Genomic DNA, 16400 nt, shown 5'->3' with positions numbered 1-16400 from the left:
CTGGGTCGTACGATAGACTTATTGACCAGGAGGGGGGAGGTGCCTGCAAAAGGCACTCCGACGCTCAAGTTAGGAACGGTTTGATGAACCTCGGTTCACAATTGAGTATTTAGTGATCTTATGATCACTGTAGAATATTTCTGAATGTGATTGGAGAGTGATTTTAAGTTCATTGGAAGTACCTGGCTTGTGGCCCTGGCTCTCTATTTATAATTTGTCTCATGGACCTTAAACTGATATAAGCCTAACAGAATATAAACAGAACAGACTTACCTGAAAATTTGGTTAGTTGCTAAATATCTTTAAGAAGATAATCCTGATTATTTTATATCTTTAATAAGATATATCGTAACCGCTCGGCCCTGTTATCATACTATACATTATGCCCCCCAAGTCCGAGTTAATCGTTCGACTTTAGCCATGATTAACTATAGGACTTATGAGTTTGAGGGAGACTTTTCTTGTTGTATTGAGGAGCTTGCTTTTCATGTCGTTGTATCTTATTTAGGTCGGACGGTTGAGTACATGTGATTCGGTCATTGTTAGCTTTCTGGTTGACGAGAGGGATTTACCTCTCGGTTTTTTCTTCAACAAGAGGGATTTACCTCTCAGTTTTTTCTTCGACGAAAGGGATTTACCTCTTGGCCGAGAGGGATTTATCTCTCGGTCCTTGTTTTCAACCTTATGGTTGATGAGAGGGATTTACCTCTCGGTTTTTTCTTCAACGAGAGGGATTTATTGTTTGGTCTTTGTTTTCAACCTTTTGGTTGACGAGAGGGATTTACCTCTCGATTTTTTCTTCAACGAGAGGGATTTACCTCTCGGCTGAGAGGGATTTACCTCTCGATCTTTGTCTTCAACTTTCTAGTTGACGAGAGGGATTTACCTCTCGGTTTTTTCTTCAACGAGAGGGATTTGTCTCTCGGCCTTTGTCTTCAACTTTCTAGTTGACGGGAGGGATTTACCTCTTGGGTTTTTCTTCATTGAGAGGGATTTACCTCTTCGGCCTTCAATAGGAACCGAGAGGGATTTACCTCTTCGGCCTTCAATTGGAACCGAGAGGGATTTACCTCTTCGGCCTTCAATAGGAACCGAGAGGGATTTACCTCTTCGGCCTTCAATAAGAACCGAGAGGGATTTACCTCTTCGACCTTCAACATGAACCGAGAGGGATTTACCTCTTCGGCCTTCAACATGAACCGAGAGGGATTTACCTCTTCGGCCTTCAACATGAACCGAGAGGGATTTACCTCTTCGGCCTTCAACATGAACCGAGATGTTAGAATCGACTACAGCGGAATTGTTAGCATGGAATAACAAACCAAGAGGCTTTTTAATTCAAACGTGTGCCTTTTAATTTCGTCTCAATTTCACTTACTACGCAAATAATAAATATAAATAAAAGAGTAAGGTTGAGAGAAATTTGCACAGATGATTTTTATACTGGTTTGGATCTTACCAATCCTACATCTAGTCGCTTATCTAAAATCAAGATAAACAGTCCACTATCACAAAACAATTACAAATAATAATCACAAAGAAAAATAATTTGTAAAAGTTTAGAAACCACCTCTATTGATACCACAAGAGATGAACCTGCACCTCCTTTGAATCTTCACAAAGGATGAGACACCTCCTCCGAATACTTCACGAAGGATGAAACACCTCCTCCGAATACTTCACGAAGGATGAAACACCTCCTCCGAATACTTCACAAAGGATGATCCTCTTCCAAACACCTCCTCAGACGCACCAAGGATGAACCAACTATTCCTCTATCATCGTAGTTGCAATGTACCAGCACCACAGACAAGAGTTTCCTTAGCTGAGCAAGAGCACACACTTCTCAAAGAGTTCTGAGTGTTTTAGCGCAAGGGAAGAGTTGTTGTTGATGGAAAAAGAGAGCCTATAAATAGACTCAAGCAAAAACTCTTCCATTCTAGGAAACTAGCCATTTAACGCATTTAATCGATTAGTATTAGTGTTAACCGATTAAAATAAGTACAACGGCTAGTTTTTCAAATCAGAAACNTCCAACGGCTAGTATTAATCGATTATTCTCAGGATTAGTCGATTAATTAATCGATTAAAACTTGCTTTAATCGATTATTCCAAAACTGATTGGGTTCTGGCTTCTGAGTGATTTTAATTGATTATATCAGGGATTAATCGATTAAAACGGAGAAGTTTTGATTCTAAACANCAAATACAAAGTATAAAGGTACAAGAATCAAAACCTACTACAAATCTAAGTCCTAAACAATTAAACTACAATTATTACAAAAGCTTTTCATAACAAAAATAAGTCTTCAAAGGATCTTCGTGAATCTTGATAGATCTTGACTTGATTTGGGCATCATCAAAACTTCATCTTCATCATTTTGCTAACACGAGAGGGATTTACCTCTTCGGCCTTCAACATGAACCGAGAGGGATTTACCTCTTCAGCCTTCAACATGAACTTTTGACGAGAGGGATTTACCTCTTGGTCTTCAGCATCAATGAGAGGGATTTACCTCTCGGCCGAGGGGGATTTACCGCTCGGTCTTTAACTTCGAATTCCTTCTGGGGGACTATCTTTGATTTGTAGTCCATGGGGGACTGTGTTTGATTTATAGTCTTGTGACCTGCTCTTATTGATGACGTTTCACGTAGAGACGATACTTTGCTGAAAGTTTTTGGTGTTGATCCGAAATAATGATGTGAGACCGAACGCTCGTCTTGGTTTATTGTGGTTTCTGATCATCTTTCTAGTGCTCTGTTGTTCCTCCATGCTCTTCGTGGTCACCATTTGGGTTTGCCGCTCGGGCCCCACGATGGGCGCCAAAATGTTTCGGTAGATATTTTGTGGGACCGAGACACTAACCTTTTATGACGTGTCCTCCTTTCTTGCGAATGCCTAGGTAGTCTGAGTCGCTCACCTTTCTTCAACTTTGTCCGCTTGGTTGCCTTTAATCTGGGTCGTTCGGTAGACTTCTTGACCAGGAGGGGGGAGGTACTTGCAAAAGGCACTCTGACGCTCAAGTTAGGAGCGATTTGATGAACCTCGGTTCACAATTGAGTATTTAGTGATCTTATGATCACTGTAGAATATTTCTGATTGTGAATGGAGAGTGATTTGAAGGTCATTGGAAGTACCTGGCTTGTGGCCCTGGCTCTCTATTTATAATTTGTCTCATGGATCTTAAATTGATATAAGCCTAACAGAATATAAACAGAACAGACTTACCTGAAAATTTGGTTAGTTGCTAAAATATCTTTAATAAGATATTCCTGATTATTTTATATCTTTAATAAGATATATCGTAACCGCTCGGCCCTGATATCATACTGTACACTTTGTATTCTCTCTTTTTCTCTTTGATTCATACATTTTCATAACTGTTGATTTGCATGTAAAATTAACATTCGATTATTATTCAATTGTGAATATTTATGAAAATATAAAATTTGAAATGAAAATTTAAATAAACTAGTTTAAAATAAATATTCATACTAAAAATTTAATTGGGACAACTTAATTTATATATTTAAGTATTTAAATAACTTATAATACACATTGCCTTTTTTCCCTTCCCTTCTCCTTTTTATATTGTATCTCGTATACATAAGTTGCAGTAATAAGAGTCATAAGGAATTTGAATTTATAAAATATTGTATTATACATACATAATGCCACCTGATAGACTGATGCAATGAAAAAATGTAAGAGCTTGAATAAATAAAAAGGGCTAAAGGCTATTGGGCCCTAGTTGGAGACAGCCAAGCCCAGACCAAGGGAACATGACCTTATTAAGGGTCCTTTTTCAAAAGACAGATTTTTAATTTCTGCTTTTTCCTTTATCTCTCTAAATAGAAACCCTTTTTTCTAAATAATTACTATGCCTTCTCTCTAAAAGATCCAAACACTGAACCCTTTAAATTTTAATTTAAAGGTGCCTAAACGATCGCAGTGGCAAGGGCTTCATTTTGAACCAAACAATTTCCCGTTCCGACCAGTAAGTCCCCTTTTCCCCTTCTCTTTCACTGTTCTAGAACCTAGGGTATGCAACTTTGTTGGGTTCATGTGCCTTGTACGTTTTTCCTTCCACTCTCTGTCTATTCGAGCTCTAAGAGCTATGTTCTATCACCAATTGGGTGATATGTAGGTTTTGTAAGCCAACGCTGAGTGGGTTCTTATTAGAGCATCTTCAATTAGCTTGTTTGAGAAAGTCAGGTAAGGGGAGCTAATTATTTTTCTTTCAATTTATTACTTGAATCTGATTTGAAAATGTATGCATGTTGTATTCTGTATTGTTCTACTATTTTGGATTTTATTTGGATGGTTTTGTTAGAAAGATTGGGTCTCTTGAATGATGTGAACTAGGAAGAAGTAGGTGTTGCAATGTGAGATTCATACAACAAGGGGAGTTGCCTCTGTTTTACTTGGGTACCTTGGAATATGATAGTGAATCAAAGAAATAGGAAGATAAATATAATGGTGGAAGAATGAAGATAGGTTAGTCTCGAGTTTTGCTAGGATGGTTCTTTGTTAACGAAGTTGCTAAGCCTTGATGTGGAGTGAACCATGCAGTTAGATCTTTACAGAGGAAAAAAAAAAGAAGGGGGATTACGTAAAGAAGTATGGAATGGAGAGTGAGAAATCTTTTTGTGAATCTTTGGGACCGTGTGGTCTCACAACGCACTCTATGCAAGTAATTAGGGAGGGAGCGTGTTGGCCTTGGATGAAGAAAAGGTTGGTGTGGATTTTGTGAAGGAGTTGATTGGAGAGTTTAAGTGAGAGAGAATGTTGATGCACCGTGAGTCTGTAAGTGAAAAATGAATGTTACTTATATATATATATATATATATATATATATATATATATATATATATATATATAACAAAAGTAGATATAAAAGAATAGAAAGTGAGAGAGAGTTGTTTTGGATATAGGAAATTTTTATGAAGAGCATGCAAGAGATATATCTATGTATGATGGTTATCGTGATTGAAATGATGGGTGATAGGAAGAGTTTTTTTGGTGCAGGAGAGAGCTACGTCCTGAGAAGTGATTTAAATGAGAGAATGAATATTGATAGCTTTTGAGGACCCAAATAAAATAAAAATATAGGTAGGAATGGGGAAAGAACTGTATTCTTAAAGCAATGAGCAATGTGGAGAGAATAAAGAAAAATAAAGTGAGAAATTGTGGAATGTGATGGAGGGATGGTTTAGGAGATGGAAATAGTTGATGTTAGGAAATTGATGTTAAAGAGTTTATATATTATATTAATATAGTGCATATTCTATAAAGAAAGTATGATAATATATTATATTAATATAATATATATATATATATATATATATATATATATATATATATATATATATATATATAATTTAGTATTACATATAAAAGGATAAAAGGTATATAAATTATATTAATATTATATAGGATTATATAGGAATACGTATGTTAATAAATTATATTAATATAATATAGTACAATATATTACATATGATATTAAATTTTATTAATATAATATAGTTTTATATATAATTAGTAGTTTCGTAAAATATAATATTATAATATTATAACATTATAATATAAATGTTGGTTTAATATAAATTAAAAATGTTTGTGCAATGGTTTAATAGAAATATTATAATAGAAGTATGGTTTAATATAACTATTATAATATAGTTGAAGGAAACTAGGTTTTATATTTGTATAGGGTTTAGGCATTGGAAATAAATTATAAAAGATTATGGTATTGATTAACTTAGATTAAATTAGGGAGTAGTTTTTTTTATAACTTGTGATTGGTGGGTAATGCATATTGTTGAGATTAGGTATATGTTGATTGAGGCAAAAAGTATATGATTACAAAGTGATGAAAGTACGATGCAAGTGGTAAACCAAGTTCCATCTGTGTAGAATCTCTTGGTGAGATTCTTAGTGTTTTAGAATGAAAGTAGGAGCTCAGTCTTGGAGGTCTTCCTGACACTCCAATGACCTTTCTTCCCACGTAGAGAAGATTGGACCATGTGGTGAGGAGTAGTAGGAGGTCTTAGTCTCGGAGGCTTCCAGTATGTTCTAAGGCGCGGAACAGACTAACCTCGTGAATGTGGCAGGATGGGGAATCCAAGTTTCATAAGTCACTACAGGTGCATGACTCGTCATAGCTCGACTCTCATTCTAAAGTCCAAATGAGTCAAGTCTAGTAATTAACATGCTAGGATATATGCCTTAATCTATTCTGATTTGAAATTAACTCTCGTATATGCTATGTCTGACATGATGTATGCTTTTTATATAATTAGCTCACCCTTGCTTGTTTGTGTTGTTTGTACATGTCTTTCTTTTGCAATGATCATCTACTTAGATGTGAGCATAAGAGAATGAGGTTTCACTAGGGCATGTCTTGGAAGGAAATGGAGATGCTGCTGCTTAGACTCTCTAGGACTTTCTCAGTTATTTATTAAAAATTTCATTTTTAACTATTAAAATTTATAATTTTAAGTGTTATAAATATATATTTTTTAGTGTAATATGAGTTGCGATATCTTATAAAGGGGCAGACAAAATTAATTTAATTGTATTAAATCGTTAAAAATTGTACTAGATAAAAAAATAATTCATCTAAATTGAACTAGTTTAGACAAAATTGAATTAAATTACATTTTGTTCTAATAAACTGATGTGAACTATTATTTTAAAATCTTGAAAAAAAAATCATCCTACTTTTTATATGTTCAAAATTTTTTCGCAAAAACAATTCAACTTTTTTAGATTCATTTATAATAAAAAGAATACGATTTTCTTACCTCCTCCACTATCTTTCCGAGTAAGATTCTTATTGTCCAAACACTAATTTGTTAAGTAGAAATTGATCCAATATGTAATTAATTAAATAGATAAGAAATATTTGTCTTTATTCAAGAATATATATATATATATATATATATATATATATATATATATATATATATATATATATATATATATATATATATAGACTCTTTTATAAACAACAAAATTAAAAGGTTGAGATGAGTCAACTTTAGGCAAAGTTTGAGATGGGATAGGTCAAGAAAAATGTTGAAACGGATTGGGACTAAAATTCAATTGAATTTGGCGAGACAGGCACAACTGCAACTCAGTCGAGTCAGACCTGGCCTAAAGTCGACCAAATTAGGTCAGGAAGGCCACAAACAAAACTTAATCATGTCGATCTTGACTGAAATTAGGCCGAGTTAGCACAATTTAGTTGGAACGGTCACGACTAAAACTCTGTAACCAAAAATTGGCCGAATTTGGTTGAATTAGCCATAACCAAAAGTCAGCAAAATTAATTTGGGATAATCATAGCCAAAACTTAGTGAAGTTGGTCCCTATCCAAATTGTCCAAATTTGATCGAGTCGATCCTGATTGAAATCAATGGAATTCGGTTGGAATAACTACAAATGATCGAGATGGTCTCGAACGAAAATCAATCGAATTCGATTTAGTTCCAAATGAAAATTTTTCAAATTCGATCAAGTCGGTACGATCAAAACTTGATCCAACCAATTTCAACCAAAATTCAACTAAATCATTTCTTATAAAAAATTTGTAAATTCGACAAACATGAGTAAAAATTGACTAAATTCAACCTAGTTAACCTTGACCAAACTTTGGTCTAGCCAATTATAATCAAACTAAACTAAATTTTAAATACTCTTAAATATAAATGTAAAATAAATTAATTTTAAATTAATAAATAATTAAAAGTTGAATTTTCTAAAACTAAACTATAAAATAAAATACAATACAATTATAAACTGTACAACTAATTAATAATTCCGTACACTTCAATTAATTTTATCGTGTTCTAATCTTACATAAACATTGTCGGAGGAAAAAAGGAAACAAATTATTTGTAGGAAAATATTGCTTTCATGTTGTGATGGGTGACTTTGTCCCATGCAAGTCAAAGTCGTCGGGACGCTAGACTGGTCGTTCTCGGAAAACCTCGACATCCAACATTTATTTTGCACAACGTACATGTGATCACAAGTCACTAGAATTAATAACCTCATCTTTTTTAAAATACTGAAAAAAATTACAATTATAAGACCAAAAAGAGTCAGGAGTTTTGACTCCAACATTAAAATTAATAAATTTTTTAGATAGAAGCTTTAAACTAAACGTAATAAATTTTCTAAATATCTTTAATGATACCAAAGTAACTAATTGACATGTAATTAAAAAAATGTTTAATTCAAAAGGTCTATCGATGGAGTGTAAATGGTAAATTTTGTTACTTTGTATTGTATTTGTGTTATTATAGGAATATCATAATATGCGATTAATCACTAAATTCACTATCAATTTAAGAGTTTATGAATCCAAATTAACAATTAAATTAGAGATTAAATCTTTGACATCTTGAAAATGACTTATAAGTGGGTGGTAAACATATTTTATATACACTTTTAGCTTAGAATTTTTTTTACAAATACTTTTTTTACTTCAATGTTTGCCTTTAGATTAATATTGATACATAAGTTTTAAAAGAGGATTTAGTCATAAATATTCTTAATTATGTATACTTAGCGATTTTGATTAAGTTTCTTAATCTTGGTAGACAAAGACAAAATTTTGAACAAGAAACTCTTGAAAAATAGAGAATGTATTTGATGAACCTATCCTTCCAACGAATCTTTGTAATATTTGTTTTAAAGGTCAATCTACTAAAAAATGACCTATTAATGAATGTTTCATAATTGCAAATGAGATAATTAATTATTAATTCGTCTAGTGAATATGCATTTGTCGAGTAAACATATTCTATAGAGAAATAATTACTCAACGACTGTTATGTTTAGAAAATTTGGATATGCTGAGTGAAATTCTATAAGTTAATTTTTTTTATTTGAATTTTAATTATAGGTTAATATTTGATTTTTCTATTGTTATAAATGATCAAATTTAAATCTTCCACATAAAATAATAGAATTGTATTATTTCTCACATAAAACCATTCCATGTGAGAAAAAATAAAATAAGAAACAAAAATCGAAATGAAACAAGTATACTCTCTAACTTGTCAACCAATAAAAGTATACTATCTAACCTCGAAAAGTTGAAAAGTGGTCCAATTTTTTATTTTTTGATATATTTTTAAATAATGGACAAAATAGACGTTTTCTATACAATTTTTAATGTTAATTTGTTTTGCAGTAAAAATTAAGAAATGGAAAATGAGATTGCACCGTATGAATTAAATGCCCAGTAAGCTTTTAAATTGATAGGTAGTATTTTTTTTTTCCACCTTTACTTTTTGTGTGGTGTGTAAGCAGGACATGCACCTTCCTGACTTATGATTATTGGATTTTTTTAGAGTTCTAATATTAGTATTTTAATTAAAGGTTTTGAAATTGAATTTTAATTAAAAAATTGAGAAAAATTAGTTAGTAATTCATGGATTACATATATATAAGTTGTAATACTTTCAGTTCACAGTTGAATTGTAATCCAACCAGATAATAAAATACAAAAAAAAATAAATTAGTAAAATGTGGTTTTTTGTCTTTTAAAAAACAAATTTTATTGTAATGAAAAGCTAAAAAGGACAATGATATTTTAACACTATTTTTGGATACTATTTTGACACTGTACACGTGTCAAGATGTGATTGGACGATTTCAAATTAAAAAAGTTGAGACAGAGATATATTTGGAAGAGAAAAATCAAAGTTTATTTGTTAATTTGAAATCGTCCAACCACATTTTGACACGCAGTGTCATAAAAAAATTGTGTTAAACGACAGCTAAAAATGTGTTTGGGGGAATAATGGTTGAAATAGTAGTTGATGTTATAGCATTTAGTGTGAAATAAGCATGAGAGAGAGCATAGGAGGTTTGTATTAGCAATGAGAAGTGAAGAGGTTTTGTCCTTCTCCTTTCTTTTTCTCTGCCTGCCAATATGCTTCCAGATATGTTTGGGTGGAGATACTCTGAAGGCTAACCAGAACATAACTCAGGACTCCAATGGAAACCTTGTTTCATCAAACGCCACATTTGAGCTGGGCTTCTTTTCTCCTGCTGAAAAAAGTGGAGGGAAATACCTGGGCATTTGGTATCACGGCTTGGAACCACAAACAGTGGTGTGGGTTGCCAACAGAGATCTTCCTGTTCCCGATTCCACTGGAGTTTTTCGAATTGCGGAGGATGGAAATCTGGTGGTAGAATATGCATTCAGAAGCCTCTGGTCTTCTGAACTTGCAGCATCCTCGTCCTCTAACAGAACACTGCAGCTCCTAGATTCTGGGAACCTAGTACTAAAAAAGGATGACTCTGAAGCGACATACCTGTGGGAAAGCTTCAAGAACCCAACAGACACGTTTCTTCCCGGCATGAAAATGGATGCGACTTTGTCGTTGACTTGTTGGAGAGACTCCGCGAACCCAGCACCTGGGAACTTCACCTTCAAGCTGACTCAAAAGGCTGAGACACGGAGCTTCGTTGTGCAATATCAATCACAAATCCACTGGGCACTTGATGAACTTGACACAGAAGCGTCTTCCCAGGTCGTATTTAATTTGTTGAACAACGACATCTGGAGTACTAAAACGTACAATTATTCTAACAAAACACTCTTCGTATCACAACCTTACATGTACTATAAATCAAGGCTTTTGATGAATTCTAGAGGGGAGATAGTGTTTTTCGAGTGGGATGAGGAAGACTCAAATTGGACTACGATATGGTCTGGGCCAGAGAACAAGTGTGACATACCTGATTATTGCGGGAGCTTCGGCCTATGTAGCAGAGATAACCTCATTCCGTGCAAATGTTTGCCAGGATTCAGTTCTATTCAAGGTTTTCCTTCTGATCGAGAATCGGAGTCCCAAGGATGTCAGAGAAAATCAACGACGTGTACCAGTACCAACGAAGACGTGATGTTCCTGAACTTAACCAACATAAAAGTGGCCGACCCAGACCAAGAAATTCCTACTAAAACAGAAGGAGAATGTCAATCCATGTGCATCAAAATGTGTCCCCAATCACAGTGTCAAGCATATTCATTTAATAGTTCCACGTATGGTGATCGTGGTTCATACTCGTGCAATATCTGGACGCGGCCTTTACCTTCTCTTGTCGAGAACTACCTGCGCGGTCGTGATCTTTCTATCTTGGTTAAGACATCAGATATAGGTAATTTATATATATTCTTAATACAATTAGTTGAAACTTCTAGATGATATTCATAGGTCAGTTAGAAGGATGGATTGAACGGTAAACTGATGAAACATGATTTAAGGCTGAATTAATGTATTGTTGTGTAGCACCAACTGCTAAATCGTGTGAACCTTGCGGCACATATGCCATTCCTTATCCCCTAAGCACTGGGTCAAACTGCGGAGACCCCATGTACAACTACTTCAATTGCAACAAACCCACTGGCAAAGTTACTTTTATGATTCCCGGACGAATATCATATTCATACCCACTAACTTGGATCGATGAAGATTCCAGAATGTTTTCCATTCAAACAGACGATTTCTATTACTTCAATTACAGTTTCAGCAGTCAGAATAGCACTGATTTTCCGTTTAAGGTAGCTGAGTACATTGAAGATGCCGTAATAAAAATCAATTGGCTACCAGCGCCAGAACCCCCCTGTAGTCAGCTTACAGACTGCATTAGTTGGCCAAATTCAACATGCAGAGCAACAGGGGAAGGTGGAAGTAGGTGCCTTTGTGATTCAAACTATAATTGGAATAACACATTAATGAGCTGCACCCAAGGTTAGGATTTTGTTTTAATCCTATCCACTTTTCTATTTTTCTCCTTTAATACCCAAAAAATATTGCCAGATTAAAATGATTATAATGGTATTTTGGTAGTACAGTTATAATGGTGTTTGCCCTCATACTTTCTGCATTTTTTTTCCATTCTGCGACAGAAGAGCAATCAGGAAATCACTCAACTCGACTAGAATTGATTCTTTTGGCAACTCTTGGTTCCCTGGCTGCTGTGACATGCATAATAGCATTTGGCATCGTGTGGAGAAAGAAAAAATCCCTTAAACATGGTAATAATTTGAAGTTTTGCATGTTGAATTAAAAATCTTTTATCTTCATACAGATAATGAAATGCTATGTATCTGTTGGTACGGAGTTCAGATCGAGCAAGCACCCGAATTCAGGAGAGCTTGTATGAGAGTGAAAGACATGTGAAAGGTTTGATTGGCTTAGGAAGTTTAGAAGAAAAAGACATCGAAGGCATTGAAGTTCCCTTTTACACTTTTGCAAGCATTCTTGCAGCTACAGATAATTTTTCGGATTCTAACAAGCTCGGAAGAGGAGGTTATGGACCTGTTTATAAGGTGATTTGTTCAGTTCATCAAAATTTATTACCTATCTTGCATTGAATCCATGCAAAATGTTCTCATGATATAATGTATGGAAACCTTTTTATCCAGGGAACGTTTCCTGGAGGTCAAGAAATAGCTGTAAAGAGACTTTCAAGTGTTTCCACTCAAGGCCTGCAAGAATTCAAAAATGAGGTTATTTTGATTGCCAAACTTCAACATCGGAACCTTGTTAGACTGAGGGGCTACTGCATTAAAGGGGATGAAAAAATCTTACTTTATGAATACATGCCAAATAAGAGCTTGGATTCATTTATATTTGGTGAGACTCCATACTCCATCACACAACCTTCTTGAGTACTCTTTAAGTATTACAACCATAACTTGGCTAACCTTGTTCTTGGTTTAAAATGTGAAATGCATACGTTGAAAGACCGTAGTCGAACTATACTGTTGGATTGGCCAATGCGGTTTGAGATAATAGTAGGCATTGCACGAGGCATGTTATACCTTCATCAAGACTCTAGATTGAGAGTGATTCATAGAGACATGAAAACCAGCAACGTTCTCTTAGACGAGGAAATGACTCCAAAGATATCTGATTTTGGTCTTGCCAAAATATTTGGAGGAAAAGAAACAGAAGCAAGTACAGGGAGAGTGATGGGAACCTAGTAAGTTCACCATGTACTCTGACATTGTTATTTTTCTGAATATGATGTTGCATAAAAACTTTGATTGTTTTTTTCGTGAAGTGGATACATGGCTCCAGAGTATGCTTTGGATGGACTTTTTTCAGTGAAATCTGATGTTTTCAGCTTTGGGGTGGTCCTACTGGAGATTCTTAGTGGAAAAAGGAACACAGGATTCTATGAGTCTAATCAAATTTCTAGCCTTTTGGGTTATGTATGTTTATTGTATTGCTGTCTGTGTTGTTTTTGTGACTTATATTGACTTCTGAATCATTTTCTTCACATTATACTTATCAGGCATGGAACTTATGGTCAGAGAACAAGATACTGGATTTAATGGATTCTAGTCTTGGTGAATCATACAACGAAAATCAATTTTTCAAATGTGCAGTTATTGGATTATTATGTATACAAGATGAACCAAGTAATCGACCCAGTATGTCAAATGTTTTGTACATGCTTGACGTAGAGACAACAACCATGCCAATTCCCACCCATCCAACATTTTTTATGAACAAGCGTTATTCAAGTTCAGCTTCTTCTTCTAGTAAACCAGAAACAATTCTGCAATTTGATAGCAGTTACGAACAAGGTCGATAGTACGCGATGAAACCTTCCATGAAATCTATATCTTGTTATTTAGTTGTATTTTATAACAAGTTAGTGTTAATGTTGTTTTTAAGTATTACTTTTACTATTCTCTTTTTTTTTTGGGACAGTAAATCCCTATATAAATAGATAGCTTATGTTTTACTTTTTATCTGTTAGTGTAAATCTATATAAATTATTTTTGAGTTTTTTAATGATTTGAGATAATCCAATGAGTAAAACTTTTTAATATCTCCCTACATTTGATAATAATTAATTTTGTTATATGAAAGATTTAAAAGTTAATAACTTTTTTCATCAGCCATAGTTTATTGTTGATTTCATAATCTCATGTGAACACATTTTTTACATACGGCAAAATTTGTTTAAAATTATTTTCAAAACAATAATTTTATCACAAAATGAGTTTTGAATATATATTTTTTTATTTTCAATTTTCAAAATATCTCTTAATATTTTATCAATTATTTCAAAACATAATTTATTCATCATTGATGTTTCATAATAGTTGGTGTTTTGTCCAATATGATCAATTTTGTTTCAATCAAAAGTTTATAAGAAAGACTTCGTTGACTTATGTTGCAACTTGATCCCAAATTTATTAAAAGTAATATGTTTTTTTTTCTTCTAAAATATAACAAAGAAGCAATTTCACTTATATTAAAAACAATCATTCCCTAGATTTAATAGTAGCTAATAATGTTCTCACGTAGATGTTTTTGCCTCTCATAGTTTAAACTAAGATAATATGTAGGCAACATATTTATAGCATTATTATTAGTCTCTTACTTAGATGGATCAAGATTATCTAGACCCATATATTCTACTATTTGATTAACATTAAATTACATAATTATGTTAATACTATATTGTTTACGTGAATAAACAGAAATTCTGTAGGTCATATTCGACATGTTTGGGTGCCGAATGGTATACTTTCTAAGTACAAGAAATTTCGAGTTGTGTACTCTCTATTGTGACCACACAAAAAAGTATACGGTCTAACTTGGAAAAGTTGAAGAGTCTAATTTGGCCCAGTTTATATTTCAGTGAAAGTTTCATGGAATTGGGTTACGCCCACAACTTAGTAAAACTTTTCATTTTATACTTTAAAATTAAGAAATAGAAAATGTAATTGCACACTGTAAATTAAAGGCCCTCTAAAGCTCAACAATTTAAGTTGGTATGTAACAATTTTTTCACATTTCGTTTTTGTCTGTGCACTACCTGACTTATGATTACTAGCTTTTTTTTTAAAAGGTTCTAATATTAATGCTTTTAAAATAGAATTGTAATTAAATCAAAGAAAAAGTTAATTGGTAATTCATTAATTATATATTGTTGAGGGCATTTGAGAAGTAGAAAAAGATTATTTAAAATATCGAAAGTTTCCCGTGAGATAAAAGACTAGTGGAATAAGTCTCATTCAATCAATCGAAGGAAAAACTTTATATTGTTCAATTTATTGTTTGTTTAAACATATTTATTTGATTAGATATATGTTTATATAAATTGAAGTTGAATAATTTATATTTTAAAACTCTTATGAGCTTGAATCACAATGTTGATACAAAACATAGTTTAGTTGATCAACAATTTGTTTACTTGTAGCATAAGTGTTTGAGACAATTTTTTTAAAAAAGAAAAAAGATACAAAGATTAAAAAAGAATGAAAGGGAACATGCAAGACTTTTGAAGGTTTCACTATAAGATTAACATCTAACATAGTTGAAGTTTAAAAGGGATAGTCCCAAAAAAAAGGTGAAATTAGTAGAAACTATATAATATTGTAGTTGAGGATAAAATTAACGATAGCCCTTTTAAATGCATGATTAACCAAGGAAAATACATTTTAGTGATTTGACAGAAAGTTTATCTTTACCTAGAGTAAGGTCATAGGCAAAAGTATGTGTAACCAAAGACATGAAGAGGAATGCAGTAAAGATTTTGTGTTGGATATAAGAAAGAGTGAGGAACCTGATTATTAAGGACAGAGGAAGGTATTCGGTTGATCAGATAACATGTTGTTAGAATGACGCCTCCCCAAAAGCGAAAATGAATATTGTGTGAAGAAGAAGAGTACGAGTAGGGGTGGGCAAATAGAATTGAATTGCACTGTACTACTAAAATTTGTACTGAACTAAAAACTAATATGTCTAAACTGAAATGTAAAACATTTCAGACAAACTGAATTGAACTGTTTTTTGTTTTATCAAACTGTAGTATTAAATTGTACTAAACTACAATATAAACTGAACTGAACTACTAACTATACTAATTTTAAACTGGATTGTACTAATTTTAAACTGAATTGTACTAACTTTTAAACTAAATAGTATAACAATACATGTTCTTTTTAATTGAAATTTATTTTAATATTTATTTTATTTTATTCACAAGTGTTTTACAAATTAATTTTTTAATTATTTGATATCATAATTTTCTATTTTATTTATATTTCTTTTATTATTATATGTGTATGAAAATTGTTTTATTTTTAATTTATTTATTTATTTTATTTTAATAAAAAATATAAAAATATAGTAACACAATATATATATATATATATATATATATATTAACTTTTAGTTTTCAGAAAATAATGTCTACAAAGTTTTTTTTGTCAACCCACGGTGTGAACATTAAGAAAATATTATATTTGAATTCCAAAAGGTGACAAGGTTTTCTCCATACACATGCTTCAGGATTTAGTTAATTTAAAGAAACAATTGATTTCTTGAAACAATTATGGGATAAG

At 32.7% G+C, this 16400-nt stretch overlaps 1 protein-coding gene across 2 annotated transcripts; it reads left to right on the top strand.

Moving 5' to 3' along the window:
* The first annotated feature begins 9861 nt into the window (after positions 1 to 9861).
* On the top strand, positions 9862 to 13755 carry LOC106762273 (G-type lectin S-receptor-like serine/threonine-protein kinase At4g03230). 2 transcript variants are annotated; one of them, XM_014646082.2, is made up of 8 exons: positions 9862 to 11185; positions 11317 to 11778; positions 11940 to 12065; positions 12157 to 12359; positions 12456 to 12666; positions 12778 to 13015; positions 13097 to 13247; positions 13331 to 13755. In XM_014646082.2, the coding sequence occupies exons 1-8, from the start codon at positions 9901 to 9903 to the stop codon at positions 13631 to 13633; spliced, it is 2979 nt and encodes a 992-aa protein (XP_014501568.1). In that variant the 5' UTR covers positions 9862 to 9900; the 3' UTR covers positions 13634 to 13755. The 2 variants fall into 2 exon arrangements, with proteins under 2 accessions (XP_014501568.1, XP_014501567.1); XM_014646081.2 differs by having other exon boundaries at positions 11937 to 12065.
* Positions 13756 to 16400: the final 2645 nt, after the last annotated feature.

Source organism: Vigna radiata, chromosome 5 (genome assembly GCF_000741045.1).
Source record: "Vigna radiata var. radiata cultivar VC1973A chromosome 5, Vradiata_ver6, whole genome shotgun sequence".
Taxonomy (NCBI): Eukaryota; Viridiplantae; Streptophyta; class Magnoliopsida; order Fabales; family Fabaceae; genus Vigna; species Vigna radiata.
Note: the sequence above shows the minus strand (reverse complement) of the source record. Positions and strands in the feature narration are given on the sequence as shown.